Genomic DNA, 22,864 nt, shown 5'->3' on the forward strand with positions numbered 1-22,864 from the left:
GAGTAGTTTTAGCTGACGATTGATCATCGATGCAGCATAAAGGTCTCATCTCGTCATGACAGGCGTCCATCACTCAATTGAGGCGCGGTGAGAGGCAGAGCACAATGAGTCCCACGATCTGAGGCTGCTCCGGGCATTTCCAAGTGGTGCCAGGCGTTCTCAATAGGCCAACGGGCCTGATTTAAGGCATAGATGTCTCTATATGATAAATACTATGAGATGCATCTCCGATTCCGAAAGCGGATATTTTCCTAATGTGGACATTTGTCTACATTTGCTTATGTAATCGGTGTATCACGTGACTTGCTTATGTAATCATTGCAATTTTCGGTATTTTTTTGCTTTGTCCATCGCTGAAAAATTCCTCCGTCAACAAACCAAAAACCAGCAAGAGTTTGCAGTGGAACAACAAGTTTGAACTGAACAAGGAGAACGGTGTCAAGATGAGTACTTCAAGCTGCAGATTCTACGAGAACAAGTATCCTGAAGTTGACGATGTTGTGATGGTCAACGTGCAACAGATCGCCGAGATGGGTGCTTATGTCAAGCTTCTCGAGTACGACAACATCGAAGGTATGGTTTTGCTCTCCGAGTTGTCCAGAAGACGTATTAGATCCATCCAAAAGCTGATCAGAGTTGGAAAGAACGAGGTTGTTGTTGTGCTGAGAGTTGATAAGGAGAAGGGTTATATCGATCTGTCCAAGCGTCGTGTCAGTTCTGAAGACGTTCAGAAATGTGAAGAGAAATATACGAAATCTAAGGCTGCCCACTCTGTGTTGAGACACTGTGCTGAGAAATTCGGCTTGCCACTGGAAACCCTCTACCAAACAATCGGATGGCCATTGAGTAAGAAGTATGGCCATGCCTACGATGCCTTCAAGATCTCCATCACAGACGACTCCGTCTGGGACGGCATCGTCCCACCTTCGAAGGAGGTGTTGGACGAGCTCAAGTCCTACATCGCACGCCGTCTGACTCCACAACCCACAAAGATCCGTGCCGATGTGGAGGTATCATGCTTTGGCTATGAGGGTATAGATGCAATCAAGGAGGCCCTCAGGGCTGCAGAGGCCCTGAGCACCGAGCAGATGCAGGTCAAGGTGAAGCTGGTTGCTGCCCCATTGTACGTCATCTCTACACAGGCTTTGAACAAGCAACAAGGTATCGATCTTTTGACAAAGGCATTGGAGGTCATCGAGGAGAAGATCACCGCCTACAGTGGTTCTGCAACCGTCACAATGGCTCCAAAGGCTGTCACTGCTACTGAAGATGCCGAGCTCCAAGCTCTCATGGAACGTAGCAAGGAGGTTGAAGGCGACTCTGAAGGCTCTGAGGAGGAGAGTGACGAGGAATGAAGCAAGATTTATAGGTTTAGAAAGTGTGTACTACTCTTTAATAGCAGTAAATCCCCATATATTCCCATACGTATAGGCCCAGTATTGAGATGCCCTTGTAATTGCCTATTCGGGCAATTGCCTATTTAGGTAATTACTCATTCGGGAAATGCTAGCATTTTTTCCTCTCCATATATTACTTTACTACTTCGCAAACCGTTGATGCTCTTCCTCAACATTGGAGCAAGCACTAAACGTCTTTCTTAGCTGAGTTCATTGGCTCAATTCAGACAGCTGAAGATGATGAGTCCATTCACAAGCTGTGTACGTCCACTGTGTACATCGCCTTCTATACGGCAACTCCTACGTAATACAATGAGCAATGGAATGGCTCGAAGAGCGATGACCTCGTCCCCGTTCAACAGATCTGACTACACCTCGCTGCTACTGGAGAAGAACTTGATGCACAGGAACCACATGCTGCCTGAATCAGCCTCGCTGAGGTGCACAGTGTTCAACGACAAAGGGGACTTGATTGCATCTTCGAAGGATGTGAAGAGATCAACGCTGATCTCCGAGTACGGGCTGTTCCCAAGAGACTTGAGAAAGATTGACAAGACGAACCATAGCGTTGAGATTGCGCCGTCGATCTCCGTAAGAAGGGACTCGATACTGATCAACATGCTGTACATCCGGTGTCTCATCAAGGCCGACACGGTGATTCTCTTTGACGATATGAGTCTACGTTCAAGCAGGGCTCAATCTCAGCTGATTTCGGAGATTGAAACCAAGCTGAAGAGCACGACAGACTCGTCACTGGCGTACGAGATGAGAGCACTCGAGGCCGTGCTGGTTAGTGCTATGACTAACCTGGACGCAGAGATGAAGGTGCACACCACGGTGACAAAAGGCATCCTGAGCGAACTAGAGCAGGACGTGACAAGTGACAAGCTGAGGTTTCTTCTCATTCAGAATAAGAAGATATCGACCTTTGCTCAGAAGGCCACGCTCATCAGGGATGTGATTGATGAACTGCTGGATAACGACGACGATCTAGCAGAGATGTACTTGACAGACACTCTCAACAACAAACCACACTCTGTCGATGACCATGCCGAGGTTGAGATGCTGCTGGAATCGTACTACAAGCATAGCGATGAGATAGTCCAGACGATCAACAGTGTGATAGCTAACGTGCGTACGACAGAGGAGATCATAAACATCATCTTGGATTCGAACAGAAACCAATTGATGCTGCTAGGGTTGAAGTTCTCCATTGGACTGTTAAGTCTTGGGGCTGGCATGTTTGCTGCCTCGGCCTACGGAATGAACCTGGAGAACTTTATAGAAGAGGACCACTATGGATTCCCGCTTGTTGTGATTCTCACCATGGCTCCAATGGCTTTCCTCTTTGCCTACAGCTCAAAGCATCTACGAAGACTGCAGAAAGTGACCATGATGGACCACTACAAATCTGTGAGGGAGAAGTTCTAGCCATTCGAGAGTCTGCTTCGATGAGTCACCCGTGGTTTTATATATGATATAATGAGCTATTTAATTTTCTCCTGTTGTAATTGGCCTACATATGATGTATTTTGGTGATGATGATGATGATGATGACGATGATGAGCCCGTAGTGTACCTCGAAGAAAAATTTTTCTGGGAACAACGTGCTCATCACTGGCAAGCCTTCCCACAAGCTTCATCAACAACAAGCCAGCATTAGCCATGGATGTTGATTGGAGGGTGTGTGCCCTCTTGGAGATGTTTCCAGACGTTTCGTACCAACTCGCAGAGAGACATATCCTGGAGAGTGAAGGTGATATTGAAAAGGCATGCGAAGGGCTGTTGAACGAGACCTCATTGGTTCAAGACGAAAACGACCGCATATGTGACCAAGTGGTGGAGCTCAGTGGCTACTCCAAAGACAGTGTCATGAGATATATTGAGCTCAACAAGGATGAGACTGGTGCAAAGGCGTTGATACAGATCATCGTGGAGTACTGTGAAGCCTATGAGAAAGATATGACGAAATACCATAATGAGAGCCCGCACAAGGAGATGCCACTGAGCATCACGAAAAACGCACGGACGCCCAGAGTGCAGACGAGCTACACGACAAGAGAGCCTCCAAGGATGGAGAAGAAGCCTGGCAGTGGTCCTACACCGTATATCTTCAAGGAGATGAGCCCAGAGGTGAAGGAACTAGCTGAGCTGGTGTTTAGCGATGAGAAGCTCGTCACTATACACTGGAATTTCTACATCAAGATGTTAATATTCTGTCGAGGCGATGTCTCCAGAGTAATCAGAATGGCCATTTTCCTCCTGGAGAACGATGCCGTGGAGCTGACAACCCATCTCAGGTGTGTTACAGAGACAGTTCCATCATCTGACACTGATAAAGCCCACGTCATGGACTATGCAAAGGTTGCAGAGCAACCAGCAGGCCAATTCCAACCCGTTGAGAAGAAACTGAAGAACACGAGGAATAGACAAGCACTACAGAGCAGCAATTGGACTCCTCATGACGGCACACAAGTGGGAATACGACACAACACCGGCATTAATCCCGGTGATGTTGGCGTGGACGAGCACCAGGCTGTGCTGATGAAGCAGGCCATCAACAACGCACTCAAGACAAACAAACTGGACCTCCACGGGTTCCACATGGCCACTGTCAAGAAGACGGTGCCACTAGTGCTACAGCACTGGTGGGATGAAGAGCTACGTGAAAGAGGCAGGCATGGCACCGAGGGCTCCACCATCAAGGCCAGGCACGTTGAGCCCTTGACCATCGTCACGGGCCGTGGAATCCACAGCGACGCAGGCATCCCCAAACTGAAGAAGCTCGTGGGGAGAATGCTCATGAGCGGGCCATGGCAATACGACGAAGAGTCGTCGTACTTTGTCGTCTACGGTAACAAAAGAGCAGTGTGAAGGTGTTGGTTGCCTGTGTATATGCAAGCTGAAGACATAATGCCCAATTGGGAAATTTTCGCCCTGGCAACCAGCCTTTAGTGTTGCTCCGGATACGTAGAATTGATCATAGATCAAATACCCTTATTGAAGCATTCGAGTCATCAATTGACGTAGTGCTCGATGTCTGAGATAGCCAGGAAAGTGTGGGAAGGGTCCATCAACTGTATTGTATCATACCGTGGTACTGAGTGCTATGTAAGTCAGGTCTTTCGGGAGCAAGGAACTGAGGTATTAACATGATGTCAGCTGAGGGTCTTTAGGAACTCCTACTTCCCGTTGTACTTCCAATTGCTTTCCAGTTACTTCAACGACGAGGTGAGCTTCCTGTACACGGAGGATGACGTTCCAGTGGCGTGGAATAAGCCCATTGGTGTGCTGTACGACTTGATGCAGGGAACCTCGCCGTGGAGGTTGTCGTGTGGGACCAAGGCAGATGAGTACCCGGAGTATATCCTACCACTGACTGACGTTGAATCGTACTGGTGCAACCAGATGAAGGAGGCATGCTATATCCATAACGGCAACAGCAAACAGATGATGTCGTTATCCAGGGATGATTCGTTAACGTTTTGGCATAGTGTTGTAACGCACAACCAGACCACTTGGTTTCGAATGTTCGCCAAATTACACTTGCAGTTCAAGAGAATACCAATCAGGCTGTATTTGAACGATTCTAAGCTGGATAAAGTGGTGCAGTGGCATGGACAAACCCTTGGAGAGGCCATGTGTGAATTGATACCTGAACTGTTTGACATGAAGAGATGGAGAAACAACGACCAGGTATCAGTGGTGCTCCATGGAGTAGAGCCCCCTCTACAGTGTCCAGTAGACGATCTATACAGAGAGTGTGTCTATGTGGATGGTTTCCTTCACCTCTGTGTTATCGTGAAGCCCAATCTTTCGGATGCTGAAAGTAAAGCTGAAGGTGAAAGTTAGTAGGCCATTGAACTCGACGGCCTGAGCAAAGCACATGGGGATGTCTCTATGAACAAATATATCCCCTGTGGAATTGTCAAGTTGATTACTAAAGAAGTGAATAGTGTGACGGGCAAAAATACTCCAATGGTGTGGCTTGCAATGCAGTAGTGGGCCTGGACAGGTATGGATAGAAGCCACTTATCCATTGAGCAGGGCACTGGCTTGAATAGTCATTAGTCACTACTCCATTACGTTATTAACCATCTTCTACCTCCGTTAAATGGACGAATAAGTAGCTATCGAGATGAGTATTTGAACTACAGCATGTCTTTCCGAAGAGGTGATTCATCCAATAACCGGGAACGAGAGAGGGTCACTGGATGCTTTCCACTGGGCTATTGAGCCCAAATTTCAGCACTTATGATGAATTCATGCTTCTCTGGGACTGTATGTGTCCCAATTGTGAACTTGGCCCTGTCTTTAGGCTTTGCCTGCGAGCTCTATAATCGCTCAAGAGAGTGCCTTGACGGTGATCTTCCTACTTGGAAAGCGCATCAAGAAACCCAGAACTAGAGCCATCGAGCTTTCCATGCTTCAGAGAAGAAAACAACAAAATACCAAGTGCTATAGTGCATCCATCAACAGAGGTTCTTCTCTCAACTACAGAAGGAACCTGATTGTTAGCACAGGCTGCTGTACTGGATATTGAGAGCACTACAAATGATCACAGAGCTCAATTACACCTGAACTGAGACACCAGTTGCACGTCGTTCTTGCTGCTTTGGCTCAACCATTGCTACCCATTATAACAACAGCAATCACATATGTATAATATCTAATATTAAATAAAAACCTCGTGGTGTATAACAACCTCGCTATATAGCATACCGGTGAAGGGAGATAAAATGTATAAAACTCCCGGATTTGGAAATTACCCTTTTGGTATTACATCCGGACATCTCACGGTTGCCCCGGTTTTCAATCTTCCTGGGACGTTTTTTAGCACAGAGAAAAAAAAGTAAACAAAAACATAAACAAAGGGAAAAAAAGACTTGTTCATTTGTTTACTTCTTCAACAAATCACGGCGGCTCAACACTGATTGTGGCCAAAGACCTACTCACCCATTGTATCTTACTTTATTCCACTCAACGTGTACCACGTGGGGAAGACTTCATCGTCAATCAGTCTGTTTTCCTTGCCGCCCACACAAGTTGATCCCATAGCGTGTGATATAGAAGATAACAATCGATGAATTTCACTGAAATTGGCGTCAAGTCGCGCAAGACTGGGCTCACAGTGAAGTCGAACGTCCGTAGAGATGAGCACAACATGGAGGACTTGGATGATTTCTTCCAGGACGACGATGAGAGGACGCTAGTTACCAAAGAGGCAAAGCTATCTGCTAATAGAGGTGGTGCCAAAGACGCCGCTACAAGTGCTAAGATGACGTTTAATGATGTATCGCCGAGGGAAGGGGGTCTATTACGATCTCCTTTGAACAGATCGAGCTCGATAGGGAGAAGTCTTTTGAAAAGTAACCAGACCGATGATGATGATGTTTTCGATGATGCCTTGGAAAACCCGGAACCTCAAGAGTCAACAAGGGCATTGGGATCTGGATCTATGGATATCGACGACGAATCTCGTAGAAGTATTCGTGAGGTGAACGACATAGATGTCTTCACACAGCCAACACAGCCTATGGATCAAACGTCAAGTCCTAATTTTGACATGTCGTTTCATGACGATGACATGCTTCCCATTGAGGCCGATGTTAATCAGTCTCCTTCACCGCTGCTACGGAACTCCGAGTACCCTAATATAGATCCACGGTTGAATACTGTTAGAGGGCAGAAACTATTTGTAAGTGATAGCGATGAGGAGTCTGGGAAATCCTTATCACAGAGACAACGAGAGCTCGAGAGAAACACTACAGTACGCTCCGAATCCAGGAGAAGAACGCAGACAGGTAAAGGTACAGGTACCATTACTCCTCCGATGCTCTCGCCCCAGAGGAACGGACCTTCAAAGTTATACAGTCCACTACAAGTAAGGCCAAGTGAAACGAGTACAATTTCATCGAGAATGATCTCGAAGATTTCCAGATCAATTGCTACAAATGACCGTGATAGAACCACAAAACTAAGCAGTAATATTAATAATAAGCACAGAGTCTATCATGATGGTGACGATGAAGTGAGTGACTCTGTGGATGTTGATTTCGAAGCTGCAAATTCGAAACCAGTTGAAGCTCCAGTGAAGAGAAAAAGAGGGAGACCAAGAAAGAATCCCGAAGACAAGAAATCAACAGTTAAAAAATCAAATACGAAGGAGAAAACAGTTAAAGTACCCGGTAAACGTGGAAGACCAAGAAAGGTGATACCACCTGCCGATGACGATGAAGATTATGAAGGAGTACAGGAAGAATCAATTAGCCATAAACGTGGAAGAGAAAGATCACGTAAAGAACAACCCCTTTCACCATCACTTTCTCCAGTTTCCAAGGAACGTCGTATAGATGTTGAGACCCTTAGGAAGGAACAGATATCGAGGTCCTCATCACGTCCGCATTCTCCTTCACTTAGACGCTCGGATCGTGTACGTGTTCCTCCATTGGCATTCTGGAGAAACGAGCGTGAAGTTTTCGTTAAGAAACCGGGCGAACGTCTCCCTTCATTATCGGAGATTATCCGTGTGAATCCTCCTAGGGAGTTTGTGAGATCCAGAGCCCCATCAAGGTCTTCATCTAGACCACCTAGTCATATCAGAGGTAGAAACTCAAAGAGACCCACTGTACGTTCATTAACATCCAGACGTCCTTCTCTTTCAAGACTCACTTCCCGTCATAACTCTGATGATGAAGATGATGAAGATGATGATGAGTTGGCCGTTGGCAATGGTGAAGTGAATGGATCCGAATGGATCAGACAAGGGTTTCTTAAAGTGGACACTTTTGAGGGCCATGGTTCAGACGCTAGAAGTAATAGGCTTATTGCATGGGCACCTGGAACCGAAGCATATTCAAACCCTATAGTTGATGGTACTGATAATTTCAAATTGGCAATTTTATTTGATAAGAACCGTGAATTCATTGCCACCGGGATGATGTCAATACCACCAGGTGGGATGAAGAGTTTGAAGAGTACAGATACAACCTATTTCGTCTTTTACTGTGTTAGCGGTATATTAGAAGTAACACTCAGTGGTTCTATATTCCTCATAAAGAAAGGTTGCTCGCTTGAAGTTCCCATGGGTAATTTTTACCAGTTTGAGAATAAGGGAAAGAAAGATGCAACATTGTTCTTTGTTCAAACCAGAGGTCAAGAAGCAGAATGGGACGAATGAATGAAGCACACCCCAAATTCGCTACTGGTTGTATATTTCGCACACTTTACCATGGGTACTATTTTTGAACATTGTTCTTTTACCTCTTTTGCCGTTGTTATGGTTTCACCTTTGGTGGGTCGAGTTCTAGTGTGTTGTATACATGTTTGGAGGTGTGTGCTTTTTCTGGTCAATGACGTGTTTCTGTTGCTTACTTTGTGCCAATGTCCAAAACAGGTACAAGAGTTGTTTAAGCTGTATAGAGCCACATCCTCTAACCTGGATATGGTGGTGTATGTACTTTGTAACATGCGCAAGGTCCATATTCGTTTAGTTCAACATGTACGTAGGTTCTATGCACATATGTGCCTTGTGAGGATTCCCTCCCCTCCGCCTCCTTTTTTTCCTTACCCTCTAAACGGTTAAACGATGGATGTTTTTTACATAGCAACCAGAAGTCCTCAGCTCTCTAAACGATGCTTCATATGTCCCCATTTGTACGTAAAATCCTTCCTAAATGTCCATCTGGCCTAAACGAGCAGGGTGTACGTGTATGTACACCCTTTTTCCACCTCTCTGCCCCCCTCCCCTCCATAATTGCTTGTCTTTCTGGTTTTGGCACTGTTGACATAAACACGAAAAACACCCGAGACGTAAAAATAAACACGAAACTCAACGCGAAATCGTGTCTGTCACGTGTCTGGCGCTTTTCCCAAAGCTGCATAAACCCGGACATTTCCTCACCTCGCCACATCCTACGGCGACGGCCCGCGGTGCAATGCCCAAAACACAACAAATTTTGTGCCTACTCACTCAAAACAAAAAAAAAAGTCGACCCACTTTTTCCTGCGTCTTGTGGCTGATTTCGCTCGTTTGGGCCGCCCATCGCCTGCTCTTGCGCGTGATACCGCAGTGTGGCACAAAAGACACGCATCGACTCATAATTCCCTTTCCAAGGCAAATCAGACGTATATATAGCGAGAGTAATCTCCAGGTATCGATGAAGTACGCCGTGAGGAATACACAGAGTATCGCGGAAATACCAATCAAACACCAATGCAAGCTTCAAGAATCAACTTCGGCAACTTCAGATACACACAAGCACCACGTCGCTCGGTGCAGCCGGTGTTTATGCTCGCATACGTCTCCTTAGGGTTGACGCTACCATTCCTCTTACCATTGAAGCAGCACTTTGACGGGGTGAAGGTGAGCACAAACAGTCGACTAGCCCACACCACGCTGGTGAGAATATAAGCACGTCATTCTCTACTGCCTGGCGCCAGATCTTGCGCTGGCACTGGCACTAGCTCTGGCACTGTGTGCTTGTTATTCTGTTCTTCGCTAACGTATGCGGGATGTGTCGTGTGTACTGAATATAAAGGTGGTTTAATGGTATAAGGGTTGACGACTTTCGATGATGGATCGTGGTCAAACGAGAGAGGGCGGAGAGGGCTGGCACCTACGTCTCTCCCATCTATGTGAAGGCTCAAAGGTTTCTTTTTTTGGTATATTTGGATTTGTATTTATATACACACACATTTTAATTTACACTGTTCTATGCTACGCAAGCGTATAGTGTGCGTAGTTCCGGCTGGCTATGGCGTTCCGTTGAGAGATGGCGGAAGAAATGAGTGTTATTGTACAAAAACGGAAATTATCCTGATTGGGTAATGTTGTGAGTGTCGTGGTGATGGGTTCTGGCGTATCGCTGAAAAGGGAAAACGCAGGCGAGCTGAATGTTTTGATTTCACTGATTAGATAGAAGAGCTTCAGTTCGTTATCGTTTGGTAGTGGATACGTTCAGCCCTTTGGTGCGTGAGACACTCGGTGGAGATGTCTGGGAATCCAGCAGTGGAGGTGGTGCGTGCTGCTGCGACTCATTCAGAGATCCTGTGGTGCTACCGTGGTGGTGCTACCCTGGTGGTGCTACCCTGGTGATGTTACTGTACGTCTATAGTGCCGCCAGCTATGAGTATTATGTAAAGCTCTAGAGGTTGGGGCCTTCTGTGGACTTCCTACTCAGGCCAACGCTCCCCTATGCTCCTTCCACAGCCCTTGAGAGAATAGAGAACTGCCAGGCACTTGGAAGGTCAAAAGAACACAGCCCAATCACTGACGGTGGCTGTTATTACATACCTTCGGGTGCTTATATCACAACACGCAGTCACCCTCGCACACGTGTAAGAAAGTGTGTACAGCATTGGTGAACGTGATGTCAAAGGTGATACACCCGACAGGAAGTAGATCGTCTACGGTTACCGAGCAGTATGCTCAGTGTAGAGAGTCACTTCATGTTGATCACCACCTTATAATTTATAGTGGGCAGCGACAAGGGTATGGAGAAGAAAAAGAATAAAGGTGTACATTGTACATTCTGTGAACAAGGATGGGTGGATAACGGTGTTTAGCGGTCCTAGGCATCCCACCTTCTTGTGCTTTTTTCCACCACTCTCTAATGAATGGTTATAAAACGCTCCAATTCCTGGTTATGATTAGTTGTGCACAACTGGCACTTCCATGCTGACGTTCGTTACAACTTTAGCTCTCTTTTGCGCCTCTGATGAGATTCGCTCGCTTGATACTTCTCTCTTTGTCCTTGCTGAGCCATTCAGCTAACGCTGGAGCTTTTGCAGAAGCTTTAGCTGATGCCTTTCCAGAAGCTTTAGCAGAAGCTTTTCCCGATGCCTTCCCTGATGCCCTTGCTATGGCTGCCCCAGGTGATATGTGTGCTTCCATCACCTGTCATGCTGCCTGTGGGTTTTTGATTCTAGATGGTATAGCTTGTTCTCAAAACAAGGAGAATAACTATGCTGGTCCATACGATCATGACTGTCTCTGTGCCTCTGGTTCAAGCTTCAATAGGCATTATCCTGCATGCATGGACTGTGGTTGGACCTTATGGAAATACTATGGGCCATACGTCTCCTCAGCTTTGCAAGAGTGCTCCACATTATCCACTGAGCCTACTGGCACCTTGAGATGCTCAACAACTTTGACAGACAGTTATTCCATGGACACCGGTATAAATGCTTGTGACTTTACTGGTGGTTGTACATCGACTAACACCTTCTCAACTGTTGAGACGTCCACTGGGGCTTCTTCTGAGTCTGTCACATCTTCTGAGTCAATCATTCCTTCTGAGTCAATCATTCCTTCTGAGTCAGCTACGCCTTCTCAGTCAGCTATACCTTCCGAGTCGACTGTTGAGTCCACAGTTACATCCTCGTCGTCGCTCACCTCTGTTGAATATTCTACCAAATCTGTAGAATCTTCTGGGGTTGTTTCGACAGAAACAATTAGATCATCGTTAACTGAAGAGGACAGTTTCTCTGACCATTCTACTGAGTCGTCTAAAGAAGAGCCTACTGATTCTACTGTTGCTACTGACTCCACTGACTCCATTGATTCTACTGACTCCATTGACTCCACCACGGAGTCTTACAGTGATATCTCAACTGAAAGCACTTCTCAAGCTCCAACGGAGACATCTAGTGCTGACTCTATCATTCCAACCTCATCATCGATCTCTGAACAATCTTCAGTGTCACAGACGCTTGTTGAAGACAGCTCTGTATCATCATCCCTGGCACCCTCATCAACACACTCATCAGCTCTTAACCTCACCACCGCAGTCTACACCTCACTGTTTCCTAATTCAACCATCAATTCAGGTGGAGATTCCACTTCAACTGCTCTGTCTAGTTCACTGACGATTCCTTCTCCAATTTTAAATCCTGATGTTCAATTTTCAGGAACTTTAGAAGATGGGTTACTACTATGGTCAGTTTCAGTCACTGAACTTTCATCATTTAGTGTCGACATCGTGCTATCAAAGGGAAACTCAACTGGAGACTTCAGATTCACATCTGTTGGAGATGACAATCATCACACCCCATCTGAAGTAGCAATCACGGGGGAAACCGTTGAGATCTCCTGGTCTGAACCACTTTCCGGTTCCGTCGCTGTGCAGATAGTGGGTGAAATCACGAGTGGTTCAAGTTGGACTTCCAACGCCCGTATTTCAGTCAATACTCTTGACAGTGGAAGACTCTCCAAACGAGAGGTGATTGTTTATCACCTCTCTTCGACTATCACCCGAGACTCGACGAATGAATCGCACTCTGGTTTTGACATAAGCTCTGTGGGCTTCGCAAACAACACAAGTATAACTGGCGATGACGTTACAACTGTCAACTCCACGATTCTCTCAACAGACACAGTATACACCACCTACTGTCCAGAAACTTCAACCACAGTGACATCTCTCCCAGTTGAAGATGGTGTTGTTGAGAATAACAATGCTCAGACAAACTCGGGTTCTTTCCCTACTAATAACGAACTTGGCACTGATAGCTATACTGAGCTCCCATCCAATGGCACAACTTCCTCCGCCGCTACCCCAGTCATTTCAACAGCCTTTGAAGGATCTGCTGTAAGACTATCCGGATTTTCCCTATGTATCATGGGCATGGCACTGTTCCTGATGTGATTCTGTACATGATGGATCCTCTCTACATGCAAACTGGTGCGCAGACCACAGCAGACCTTGCGTCAGTTACCAACCTATTGATCTCAATCACAATGGCTGCAATGAAGTCTTTGTCTGTAGAGCTTTCCATATATCTTCTTACAACGTGTGTATACAACGTAGCCGTTGTCTACTATTGCGCTTGAACTGGTGTTGATTCGTGGAATAGATAACAGTGTGAAACAGGGCACGTGCGTGAAGTACATAATACCTGCATATATCTCTTTTATGCCATCACCACTACGGTAGCTATGCCGGTATTAGGTATTTATTGGAAGCCGATTTCTCTCTCATAGGCCAATCTCTCTTGTTGCCTTTTGTTGCAAAGCCTTCAAGATGATCCCACCGTTATACCTCCTAAGTGGATGGCTGTTACGTCTCCAGTCATCATGGGACTACAGCGCAATGGAATACTTTGTTCAGTACGCAAATTCCTGTGCCACAACCACCGAGCTGACCAACTTTGGACTCTTGCCAGAGTACACATGGTCCTCATTGCTTGATACTCTGGAGCAAGACACTGAGCGTGGTGTTCATTACAAGTTGTTATTCTTGCAAAGACACGGCGAGGCATGGCATAACGTCATAAAGGAAAGAGTCGGTGATGATCGCTGGAAAACCGTTGGTGTTGAAGACAGCTATGATGGCATCACTCTGTTTGACGATTCCTTGACGAAGGATGGGTTATCGCAAGTGCGAGACCTCTCTACTAAATGGGTTGAAGAGATTGAGAAAGGGGCACCTCTGCCGAGAAGCCACTACATCTCCCCTTTACAGAGGACGTTACACACACATGAACTCACGTGGGGACCATCACAATCAGGGTTGATCGTTGAGAGTCTTAGGGAGAGGTACGGTGTCTATACGTGCTATGAAAGACATAACAAGTCATGGATCAGAGATAATTATCCCAACTTGGAATTTGAAGATGGCTTTAGGGAGTTTGATGATCTCTGGGAAAGTGACAGAAGAGAGCCCAAGTGGCATGTTGACAGTAGAGTTGAGCATTTCCTGAATGGCCTGTTCAACAACGATGAATCAACAGTGATCTCTGTAACTTCTCATGCGAAATTTATCAAGAGACTCTTGAAATACCTGAAGCACCCGTCATATAAACTTCAACCAGGTCAGATGCTACCAATCGTTATCAAAGCACAGCAGCATGGTGGTAATAATAATAATAATAATAATAGTATAAGATAAGGCAAGATAATAAAAAATGAAATCACTCAACATGGTCTTTGGATAATCTGGAATCACACTGTAAGAAAACATGTTTGAGTATCTCGTTAATCTGATTTGGTTGTTCCATGGGCATATTATGACCTGTGTTTTCTAATTCGATGTATTCAACTCTAGAGCCCAACAAGTCTCTATAAGTAGCACCCCCGTTATGTGTCACTGCATCCTGTGCACCGTCTAATACCACCAACTGTGCATTGTTCTTTGTCAATTGGGAGTACATCTCCAAGATTTCCTCAACAGTCAGGGGGACCCAACTCAGCGCATGGGTTAGCACATTCTCAGAATTGGTTGAGATGTTGAACTTGAACTGTTTGAACTTGATGAAATCTGAGGCTGTTGTATCCTTTGCAAACAGTCTCTTTAAGGAATGGGACTCGATGTTGTTGACTCTATCCAATTTTCTAAAGATGTTAAAAGCCCATGGGAACTGTAGGAAGAATTGTAGGATATAGGTCTGCCATCTGGTTCTCTTGAAGCCAATCTTTGGAGGTGCTAAGAAAACTGTGGTTACTACTTGTGGTAAAGAATTGCACAACTTGATACACACTTGAGTACCGTAAGAATGGCCCACAAGAATGATCTTCTTATCGTAACAGTTCAATCTCTTCAATATGGATTCAACGACATTGGCAAAGTTCTCCAGTGTCAGTTTAAACTTATCCTTTTCATAATTCACGCTGTGTCCGCTTCCTGGTAGGTCCAATGCAACGATATGGGCAAACTGTGAAAACTCTTCAATTTGGTAGTCAAACTGTTGTAGATTACCACCTAGCCCATGGATGAATACAACTATGGGGACGTCATTGTCCTTCGTAGGGTGTGGAATATCCAGCGTAAACACATCCCCTACATCCTCCAAATGGATATATTGACCGTACTTTGTGGTTAAGGGGGCCTTGAACGTTTCATCGTCATCAAAGAGTAATTGCTCCAATGGAGTTCTTCTCGTAGATGAAACCAGTGCTGCCCAATAGTGCTGCACCAACGATACAAAGGAGTCGGGATATGATTCCTCCTGGACAGCCAATGCCTTGTACTGTTCAATGGACATTCTCTCTGTGGTTTCCAGCTCCTTATGGGTACCTCAAAGCAAGGGTTAAGCAACTGGAGATTGGTGTACTCTACGCGGTGTTGAGACAGATGTAGCACATATCAGTTGGTGTGCGGATGTGTGTGTGCCAATGTCACGTGACCACCCAGCCCATCTGGTATATGTGGCCCGTACCAGAGACTTGGTCTGGTGTCCAGGTGTGGGCTTGTCCACATTTACTGGGTCAGTCCATCCATTTTGACGCGTTTCATCTTCACACCTCTGCATGCGGCTATGTAAACAACCACAACAACAACAACAACAACAGCGGCAGTGTACCCTCATACAATGAATGATAACTGATCACGGACACATCGCTGGTGCTAAGCCTGGTCTAGTGAACACGTTTCAATGGCAGCGTGTAAAGACCCGAGAATTGTCCACGTACTAAGACACTGTACGTGGCGCTTTACCCTGTGAGCCTCCCCGGCGTGATCACTGGTTATCGGTGTAGTATAGCCGCTCCGTGCTGTTGCAATCTGTGGGCTCGTGCTAACGCTCCGACTTGTCCTTGTGGTGTTCGACAATGCGACTCGAGGGTCCTATGAAGGCTCTGCTTCACCTGGGGCTCGAGCTATGGACCAACAACAGCCACTATAACATTGGCGGATGGTTGTTTTGGTGCTGGAGGGGCTTGAGCACAAACATCGCAAAGTCCGAGTCCGAGTCCCCCAGTGCAAGTCCCCCACTCCGAGTCCCCCACTCCGAGTCCACCAGTGCCAGTCCACCAGTGCAAGTCTCCCATTCCGAGTCCCCCACTCCGAGTCCACCAGTGCCAGTCTCCCATTCCGAGTCCCCCATTCCGAGTCCCCATTCTCTGACCACTTCCCAGTCCCGTCGCGTCTGAGAGAGAAGAATTCAAATTGTTAGGGACACATATCCACCTCTCCAGAGTTGGGCGACGTGTTTTTTCTTTTGCTGTCATTAATGCTCTCTCTCTCTGTCATTCCCTTTTCTTTGGTTGAATCTGCCAGGTGTACACTGCTTTCAATACTTCAAGGGTCTACTGTCCATCCTCTACTGTTCATCCTCGACTGTTGCTTGAATAACGTGTTGTTGTGGGTGCTATTACTTTCTGTGACGGATAATTGATTTTCCTTGGACTGTGTCTTGTGCTGCGTTTAGTCCTGTTTGAACCATAATTCATCTACAAGTATGGTGAACATCCGTGTTGATCCTCGTCTGTTAAGGTTCTCGGCGGTTGCCGTTGTACTGATCTTTACCGTGTTCATTCTCTCAAGAGGAAGCACAACCACCTATACCGGTTCCGTTGGAGGGGTTGTTCCGTCCTCCTCTTCAGGTGCCTCCTACTCTGAGAGCAAAGTTCAGGTTAAACAACAAATTGGTCAAGGTGTGATTACAAACACCATCAATGAAAAGGGTTTGAAGAAACAAGCCCAAAAGGGTACCGTTAAGGCGACTTTTGTCTCGTTGGCAAGAAACAGAGACTTGTGGTCCTTGGTTGGCTCCATCAGACTTGTTGAAGATCGTTTCAACAAGAAGTATGGTTATGATTGGGTGTTTTTGAACGATGAACCTTTCTCCGAAGAGTTCAAACGTACTACCACTGCATTGGTCTCAGGAACAACCAAATATGGTGAGATTTCAAAAGAACAATGGTCATTCCCAGAATGGATTGATTTGGACAAAGCTGCCCAGGTTAGAGAAGACATGAAGAAGAACAAGATTATCTATGGTGATTCCATCTCCTACAGATTTATGTGTCGTTACGAATCTGGGTTCTTCTACAGACATCCATTGTTGCAAGACTATGAATACTACTGGCGTGTCGAACCTGATATCAAACTTTACTGTGATATCGACTATGACATCTTCCAATTCATGAAGGACAACAACAAGAAGTACGGTTTTACAATCTCATTACATGAATACCAGGCCACCATTGAGACCTTGTGGTCCACTACTAAACAATTCATGGAGAAATACCCTCAACATATTCACAAGAACAATATGCTGGACTTCATCTCTGATGATGGTGGTGCAAGTTATAACCTCTGTCACTTCTGGTCGAACTTTGAGGTTGGTTCCTTGGACTTCTGGAGAGGTCAGGCTTATTCCGACTACTTTGACTTTTTGGATCACGCGGGCGGATTCTTTTACGAACGTTGGGGTGATGCTCCAGTTCATTCCATCGCTGCTGCTTTGTTCCTGGATCGTGAAGAACTTCACTTTTTCACGGATGTCGGTTACTTCCATCCTCCATTCCACAGTTGTCCTATTGAAGATGAATACAGATTGAAACATAAATGTATGTGTAACCCTGCTGATGACTTCACTTTTAAGGGTTATTCATGTGGTTTGAAGTACTACGATGTTAACAGAATGCAAAAACCAGAAAACTGGGAAAAGTTTGCATGAGTCCTACTCTGGAATATTTTATATCGTGACAATACTACATATATTTCTCTTTTTCCTTCTCACTGAGCCATCTCTCGCCCCTGCTTTCTCCTTATGACACACCTCTATTCAAATGGTCTCTCCAATCTTCCGGCCTTTCGTAATGATTGATTATGAAGTACTTGTGCATGCAGTACCTCTTCGGATTCCATGTAACACTTTTACTTTTATCACAAGAACATCTCAATACTTCTCTGCTCAGTTGATCACTTGGACACACTTCCTTCCCGTGAAACGTATACCCTATATCGTTAAACCAATGCACCTGTTTTGGAGGTAGCAGTATTGAAGAAGCTAAGGTCTTGAACATCGCATCTGTCCAATTCTCCAAATAAAAGCCACCAGTTGATTCTAAATAGCTGTAGAACTTCATGTATTCCTTGGACCTTAGCCAGTTTAAGTCTCCGATTTCATTCTGAGACCAGAATTCACAATGATAATTCTGCTGAAGGTTGTCCAATTCTGTATTCATATTGACGAATGACGTTCCATTATCGCTTGGTATCAGTTCTGGGAATTCCTGTATAAATTCCAACGTTTTGTTGAAAATCGATGGTGCCCTTCTATCATCACCACGTTCTGCTGCTATAAAGCTAAATCTTTTCCCTTCTTGTTTCATGAATTGGAAAACATCGTAGTTTATATCACACGTTAATGCTGAGCCTGGCTCCACTAGCCAGTAATAATCGTAAGAAGACAGCTCCTCCAAATTCTGCAGAACACCACTCAGGAATCTACTTCTATGACGAGAATCCATATAATTACCCTCTGTTAGATGAAGTGCTTCCATCCTCCCCCTCCATGCGTATGCCCTCTCAGCATCAACACCTTTGGGGAACGACCAATGACTTCTATCAATCATGGAGAACTTGACCTTGCCCGAGGTCAGGAACTGTGCCTGTCGTTTCATGTGCAGAGGCAATGCCCTATCTGAGAAGATTACCCAATCATAGTGATATCTATGGTTAAACCTCGATTCATAAGCGACTAGTGTCTCAAGCATTGGGAAAACCTGTGACGATTCCATAACAGTTATGAATACACCGTTGGACCCACCACCAATAGGTTTCGACTTGATTCCGAACTGTTTATCAGAATGTGTCAACACTCTCCCTCCGCCTAGCTGCTCAGTGCCCGCATTCACCTTATTAATTGACGTGTCATCAACCAACGATATGAGCCTAGGCCTATGTGTACCCTTGATCAGAGTTATGAGGCACATCAGTGCAACCACACAGAGTGTTACAGTACTTCTTCTAGTTTTCCTGCCATACATCTGTATGCTCCTTTTCCTGCTCTTGTGTTTATCTTCCAGCTCAGTCTCAGTTACATACTACAATCTTTTCAAACGTTCAAACCCATGGAAACTTGGAACTAATTTATCCATTCCCTGCATTCCTGGGGGTGTTTATTACTGTGTGTGTGCTGTATGTGGGTCGTCAAGTATAAAATTGCGGTAGACATAATGGTGCGCCGAGGTGCGTCTATGAATTAATTAATATCACGATGATATATCAACAAAAAAAACGATATAATAAGCAATTGAACAGTTGTATGGTCTGTTGATCTCTTCTTATTACAAGGGCTCACTTGCTTGGTGCTTCATTGGCTTTGGAGGTGCTGTATATTGGGGATTCTCACCTATTATGTCGGCCTCGTGCCAGAAGGGAAAACTTGGGTGTTTTTTATGCCTTATTAGATATCCGAAAAGGCACCTCAAGGGAGGCTTGTGGAAAGTACAGTTGGTGGCGGTGTGGACACTACGGTCATCTTTGCTTAGCGTGCCATACAGCGTAGAAGTTCTTGGTCAGAAGATTGAGGGTGTGTCCGTTGGATTCAGAAGGAAAGTGACACTGACAGACCAAGCAGTGGGAGTAGATTAATTGCTTTGCTATGATTCTAGTGCCGTAGGTCCTACACGCTCCTGGTCCTTTGTGAAGACTATGCTCCAAGGCGAATGGGTCAAAGTGGTATAGTGGAATCAAGCTATGTCGTCTAAACTGTGAAGGAAAGGCAAATGAAAGGGGAACTGTTCTTGCTTTTGAAGTACGGAGTCGACAGGTGAAAGAGTACCCATTTTGTCCAGCGTGTTACCAATCTAGTTCAGTGTGTTTAACTGTAAAAATTGCTGTGTTTAACTGTAAAAATTACTGTGTTTAACTGGGAATATTACAGACATTTGATTGATAGACAGATGTAACGATAAGCTCTGCTCGCTAGATTCAGTCTTGGTTCTTCGTTTCAATATGAGCTGCAAACGTTGTGCAGACCCTTGTTTTCAGGCAGGTTTGTGTATTTGATTTACGTATATCAGTTGATTGTTATATATAGGAAATGTGCTTTCATGAAAGTGAAGCTACTTTGTTAGCAGGAAATCGTACGAACAGTGTCACAATGCTTTCGACTGTAAATAGAGCCTCAATTCAAGTGATAATTCTGCTGTATTAACGTTGTTGAGTTAGTAATTGAATAATAATTGTTGCTTGTAATTTTCACCTTTCTCCCATCAATAATTCTGATGTAAAATGAACCCGCATCATTTTTGAATATTTCATAAAAGATTGTACAAATTAATTAATATTCATACTATAACATTCATAATTAACAGAAATCTATTAATACTGAAACAAAATCATTCTTCAAATAGTTCTTAGTACTTTAAACATGCACTTTACTATGCAAACCCCTAACTGATGCCGTCAAAGGTCTCAAAACATCCAGACACCTCCACTATAGGGTATACAGTATATAGAGGATAGCACTTTAGTTATACCAACTCCGGTCGCTCAGTTACAGCTGATTCTTCTTTATGTAAATGCCTTACAGATGTTGTACCAAAAGGAACTAATGCACTGGGTCTGACCTAGCCTTTATTAGACATTAGTATTGTGGACTAAGCGGGGAGATTGGCATGTCATCGAATTTATGCTCTGCTGAGGTGAATGATGATGAACAGACCATTGTAGATCAGAGGTAACTTGAGTATCATAGATTGCTGTTGGAACGTATAGGTAGATATGTTTATAAGCATTTGTAGATGAAAAAAAGAAGCAAAACTTGAAGATAAATTAGAGATATGTAAAAAAACAGGAACGTCTTTCTAAGTTTCAACCGAAGTCAGTTAAAACACCATACTTTTTACTCAATTTCAACCGAAGTCAGTTAAAATACAGTACTGTTCTCTCAATGTCAACCGAAAGCAGTTGTAACTGAGTTTTGAACAGTTATAATGAACATAGAAACGAAAACAATAAAGAAATGCGATCAAGAAATACGATCAAGACGAGCAGTGACATGCCCTCAAATTCACAACGCCAATAGACCTAAGACCATTATAGCACCAAGTGTGTTGGACAACTTGTTTGCAGAGCCTTCAAATGTTGTGATAGATACAGCTGTAGTATCTGAGCCAGATGTTTCAGAACCTGCAGAACCCTCAGTAGTCTCAGATCCAAGGTATGTAACAGTTGTAGAACCATTGGATTCAACGATGTTCTCGGAATCAACAGTGGAGGTGGATCCCTCTTGGTTGTCAGCAGCAGTGGCTGTATCGACAGAGCCCTCTTGGTTGTCAGCAGCAGTGGCTGTATCGACAGAGCCCTCTTGGTTTTCAGCAGCAGTGGCTGTATCGACAGAGCCCTCTTGGTTGTTAGCAGTACCGGTAACAGTAGCAGTCACAGTTGTCTTCGAAGTAACATCGGTTTCGACAACTTCATCACCAGTCACAGTGTTGCCTGCAGCAGTCTCTGTACCCAAGGTTCCTTCAGCAGAGGTTACAGTGATAACAGTGGTGGTGGTAACTGGAACCTCTGTGCAGATGTCGTCCTCACAAGAAGTAACAACGACAGTAGTAGTTCTCACTTCCTCCACTTGAGTCTCAGTTGCAGTCTCTGTTTCAGGAATTGGACAGTATGTGGTATATGATGTTACCACACCGTTGTCTGTGGTTGTAATAACGGTAACACCAGTGGTTACTGGCACCTCAGTGCAAACAGCATCTTCACAGGAAGTAATAGTGACAACTGTGGTGCTCAAGTTACTCTCAGTCTCAGTCTTTGTGCTGATTGGACAGTAAGTGGTGTAGGAGGTCACTACTCCATGTTCTGTAGTGGTGACAACAGTAACACCGGTAGTGACGTCTTTGGTGACACAAGAATCGTCATCACAGGAGGTAACGGTAACAACTGTAGTAGAAATATCATCAGTTGTTGTGGTTGAAGTTATTGTGATACTCTCAGAAGTGACTGATTCGTTATCAGAAGCAGCAGAGGAGGACTCAGAGGCAGCATCTGTGGATTCAGAAACCTCAGAAGCCTCAGAAGCCTCAGAAGCCTCAGAAGCCTCAGAAGCCTCAGAAGATTCAGATGAGAGAGAAGCAGTACCTGTGATAGTAGCTTCCAAATCAAAGACCAACTCAGCTCTCTTCACCAGCTTCTTTCCATCAGGAGTGGTTATAACTATGTGAACGAACGATGTCCAAACATTGTCAGCAGTAACCTCACCTTCTATCTCAAAGGAGAGCACACTGGTGGATGATATCTCGCTGTCGAAGACGATTGTAACCACGCTGGAGGTAAGATCGATATCTGCTGAGTCACTATCCTGTCCATCAACGTATGCTGAGGCTTGTACATAAACAAATCCATCATTATCGGTACCATTCTTTGTCACTATCACCTCAACAGAGGTCCATGGTCCGAGTGATCCTGGAATGTTCAAAAGCCAGAGAGGGCTTCCATCTTCAAAGGAACCTGTGAATTCAGGAGCTGCGATAGATTCAGAAGGAGTTTCTGTTGGGTTCTCAGATGTAATGTCACTCGATGTGGAGTCTAAAGAAGTAATGGTAGAGTCAGTGGTAGAGTCAGTGGTAGAGTCAGTGGTAGAGTCAATGGTCTCCTCTGATGTTTCCTCAGAAGTCTCCTCAGATGTTTCCTCAGATGTTTCCTCAGAAGTCTCATCAGAAGTCTCCTCAGATGATTCAGCAGATGTCTCCTCAGAAGTCTCTTCAGAGGTTTCTTCAGAAGTCT

General features: G+C 45.0%; 13 protein-coding genes across 13 annotated transcripts in view; 9 read left to right on the forward strand and 4 right to left on the reverse strand.

Moving 5' to 3' along the window:
* Positions 1 to 443: 443 nt before the first annotated feature.
* SUI2 (translation initiation factor eIF2 subunit alpha) lies at positions 444 to 1,355 on the forward strand (the record flags this gene model as incomplete). The annotated part of the gene is made up of 1 exon (XM_020212655.1): positions 444 to 1,355. One exon carries the CDS (start codon positions 444 to 446, stop codon positions 1,353 to 1,355), a length of 912 nt encoding a protein of 303 aa, XP_020071057.1.
* A 228-nt stretch (positions 1,356 to 1,583) lies between these two features.
* Positions 1,584 to 2,887, forward strand: MFM1 (Mfm1p). Its single transcript, XM_020214888.1, has one exon. The coding sequence runs from the start codon at positions 1,710 to 1,712 to the stop codon at positions 2,826 to 2,828; it is 1,119 nt and encodes a 372-aa protein (XP_020071058.1). The 5' UTR covers positions 1,584 to 1,709; the 3' UTR covers positions 2,829 to 2,887.
* A 1,054-nt stretch (positions 2,888 to 3,941) lies between these two features.
* Positions 3,942 to 4,271, forward strand: CUE2 (Cue2p; the record flags this gene model as incomplete). Its single annotated transcript, XM_020212669.1, has 1 exon — positions 3,942 to 4,271. The coding sequence occupies one exon, from the start codon at positions 3,942 to 3,944 to the stop codon at positions 4,269 to 4,271; it is 330 nt and encodes a 109-aa protein (XP_020071059.1).
* Positions 4,272 to 4,433: 162 nt separating this feature from the next.
* ATG5 (Atg5p) lies at positions 4,434 to 5,249 on the forward strand (the record flags this gene model as incomplete). Its single annotated transcript, XM_020216394.1, has 2 exons — positions 4,434 to 4,508; positions 4,560 to 5,249. 2 exons carry the CDS (start codon positions 4,434 to 4,436, stop codon positions 5,247 to 5,249), a joined length of 765 nt encoding a protein of 254 aa, XP_020071060.1.
* Positions 5,250 to 8,070: 2,821 nt separating this feature from the next.
* On the forward strand, positions 8,071 to 8,577 carry MIF2 (Mif2p; the record flags this gene model as incomplete). The annotated part of the gene is made up of 1 exon (XM_020212646.1): positions 8,071 to 8,577. A coding segment is annotated over one exon (507 nt), but the record flags the coding sequence as incomplete, so codon positions are not given.
* A 939-nt stretch (positions 8,578 to 9,516) lies between these two features.
* MIN7 (Min7p) lies at positions 9,517 to 9,890 on the forward strand. The gene has a single exon (XM_020217955.1). The coding sequence runs from the start codon at positions 9,613 to 9,615 to the stop codon at positions 9,808 to 9,810; it is 198 nt and encodes a 65-aa protein (XP_020071062.1). The 5' UTR covers positions 9,517 to 9,612; the 3' UTR covers positions 9,811 to 9,890.
* Positions 9,891 to 11,260: 1,370 nt separating this feature from the next.
* Positions 11,261 to 13,045, forward strand: CYBJADRAFT_172783 (uncharacterized protein; the record flags this gene model as incomplete). Its single annotated transcript, XM_020216395.1, has 1 exon — positions 11,261 to 13,045. One exon carries the CDS (start codon positions 11,261 to 11,263, stop codon positions 13,043 to 13,045), a length of 1,785 nt encoding a protein of 594 aa, XP_020071063.1.
* A 522-nt stretch (positions 13,046 to 13,567) lies between these two features.
* On the forward strand, positions 13,568 to 14,236 carry CYBJADRAFT_120520 (phosphoglycerate mutase family protein; the record flags this gene model as incomplete). The annotated part of the gene is made up of 1 exon (XM_020212325.1): positions 13,568 to 14,236. A coding segment is annotated over one exon (669 nt), but the record flags the coding sequence as incomplete, so codon positions are not given.
* A 203-nt stretch (positions 14,237 to 14,439) lies between these two features.
* On the reverse strand, positions 14,440 to 15,380 carry LDH1 (triacylglycerol lipase; the record flags this gene model as incomplete). Its single annotated transcript, XM_020213674.1, has 2 exons — positions 14,440 to 14,457; positions 14,511 to 15,380. 2 exons carry the CDS (start codon positions 15,378 to 15,380, stop codon positions 14,440 to 14,442), a joined length of 888 nt encoding a protein of 295 aa, XP_020071065.1.
* Positions 15,381 to 15,665: 285 nt separating this feature from the next.
* CYBJADRAFT_167410 (uncharacterized protein) lies at positions 15,666 to 16,231 on the reverse strand. The gene has a single exon (XM_020214889.1). The coding sequence runs from the start codon at positions 16,218 to 16,220 to the stop codon at positions 16,014 to 16,016; it is 207 nt and encodes a 68-aa protein (XP_020071066.1). The 5' UTR covers positions 16,221 to 16,231; the 3' UTR covers positions 15,666 to 16,013.
* CYBJADRAFT_167411 (glycosyltransferase family 15 protein) lies at positions 16,205 to 18,179 on the forward strand. The gene has a single exon (XM_020214890.1). It carries the CDS (start codon positions 16,575 to 16,577, stop codon positions 17,796 to 17,798), a length of 1,224 nt encoding a protein of 407 aa, XP_020071067.1. The 5' UTR covers positions 16,205 to 16,574; the 3' UTR covers positions 17,799 to 18,179.
* CYBJADRAFT_172787 (nucleotide-diphospho-sugar transferase) lies at positions 17,890 to 19,059 on the reverse strand (the record flags this gene model as incomplete). The annotated part of the gene is made up of 1 exon (XM_020216396.1): positions 17,890 to 19,059. One exon carries the CDS (start codon positions 19,057 to 19,059, stop codon positions 17,890 to 17,892), a length of 1,170 nt encoding a protein of 389 aa, XP_020071068.1.
* A 1,865-nt stretch (positions 19,060 to 20,924) lies between these two features.
* The window catches only part of CYBJADRAFT_189857 (uncharacterized protein), a gene marked incomplete at its 5' end in the record, with an annotated part of 4,926 nt that continues 2,986 nt past the window's right edge, over positions 20,925 to 22,864 (reverse strand). The window contains 2 exons of the mRNA XM_020217357.1: positions 20,925 to 21,701; positions 22,143 to 22,840. Of these exons, the coding sequence (XP_020071069.1) occupies positions 21,144 to 21,701; positions 22,143 to 22,840 (1,256 nt within the window). The 3' untranslated portion in view covers positions 20,925 to 21,143. The remainder of the gene's footprint in view (positions 21,702 to 22,142; positions 22,841 to 22,864) is intronic.

The sequence above is a fragment of the Cyberlindnera jadinii genome, assembly GCF_001661405.1.
Source record: "Cyberlindnera jadinii NRRL Y-1542 unplaced genomic scaffold CYBJAscaffold_5, whole genome shotgun sequence".
NCBI classification, from domain to species: Eukaryota; Fungi; Ascomycota; class Saccharomycetes; order Phaffomycetales; family Wickerhamomycetaceae; genus Williopsis; species Williopsis jadinii.

What these genes read in the sequence shown, in the direction of transcription:
- MFM1 (XM_020214888.1), top strand. Translation starts at nt 1,710, where the DNA reads ATGAGCAATGGAATGGCTCGAAGAGCGATGACCTCGTCCCCGTTCAAC.
- MIN7 (XM_020217955.1), top strand. Translation starts at nt 9,613, where the DNA reads ATGCAAGCTTCAAGAATCAACTTCGGCAACTTCAGATACACACAAGCA.
- CYBJADRAFT_167410 (XM_020214889.1), bottom strand. Translation starts at nt 16,220, where the DNA reads ATGGGGGACTCGGAATGGGAGACTGGCACTGGTGGACTCGGAGTGGGG.
- CYBJADRAFT_167411 (XM_020214890.1), top strand. Translation starts at nt 16,575, where the DNA reads ATGGTGAACATCCGTGTTGATCCTCGTCTGTTAAGGTTCTCGGCGGTT.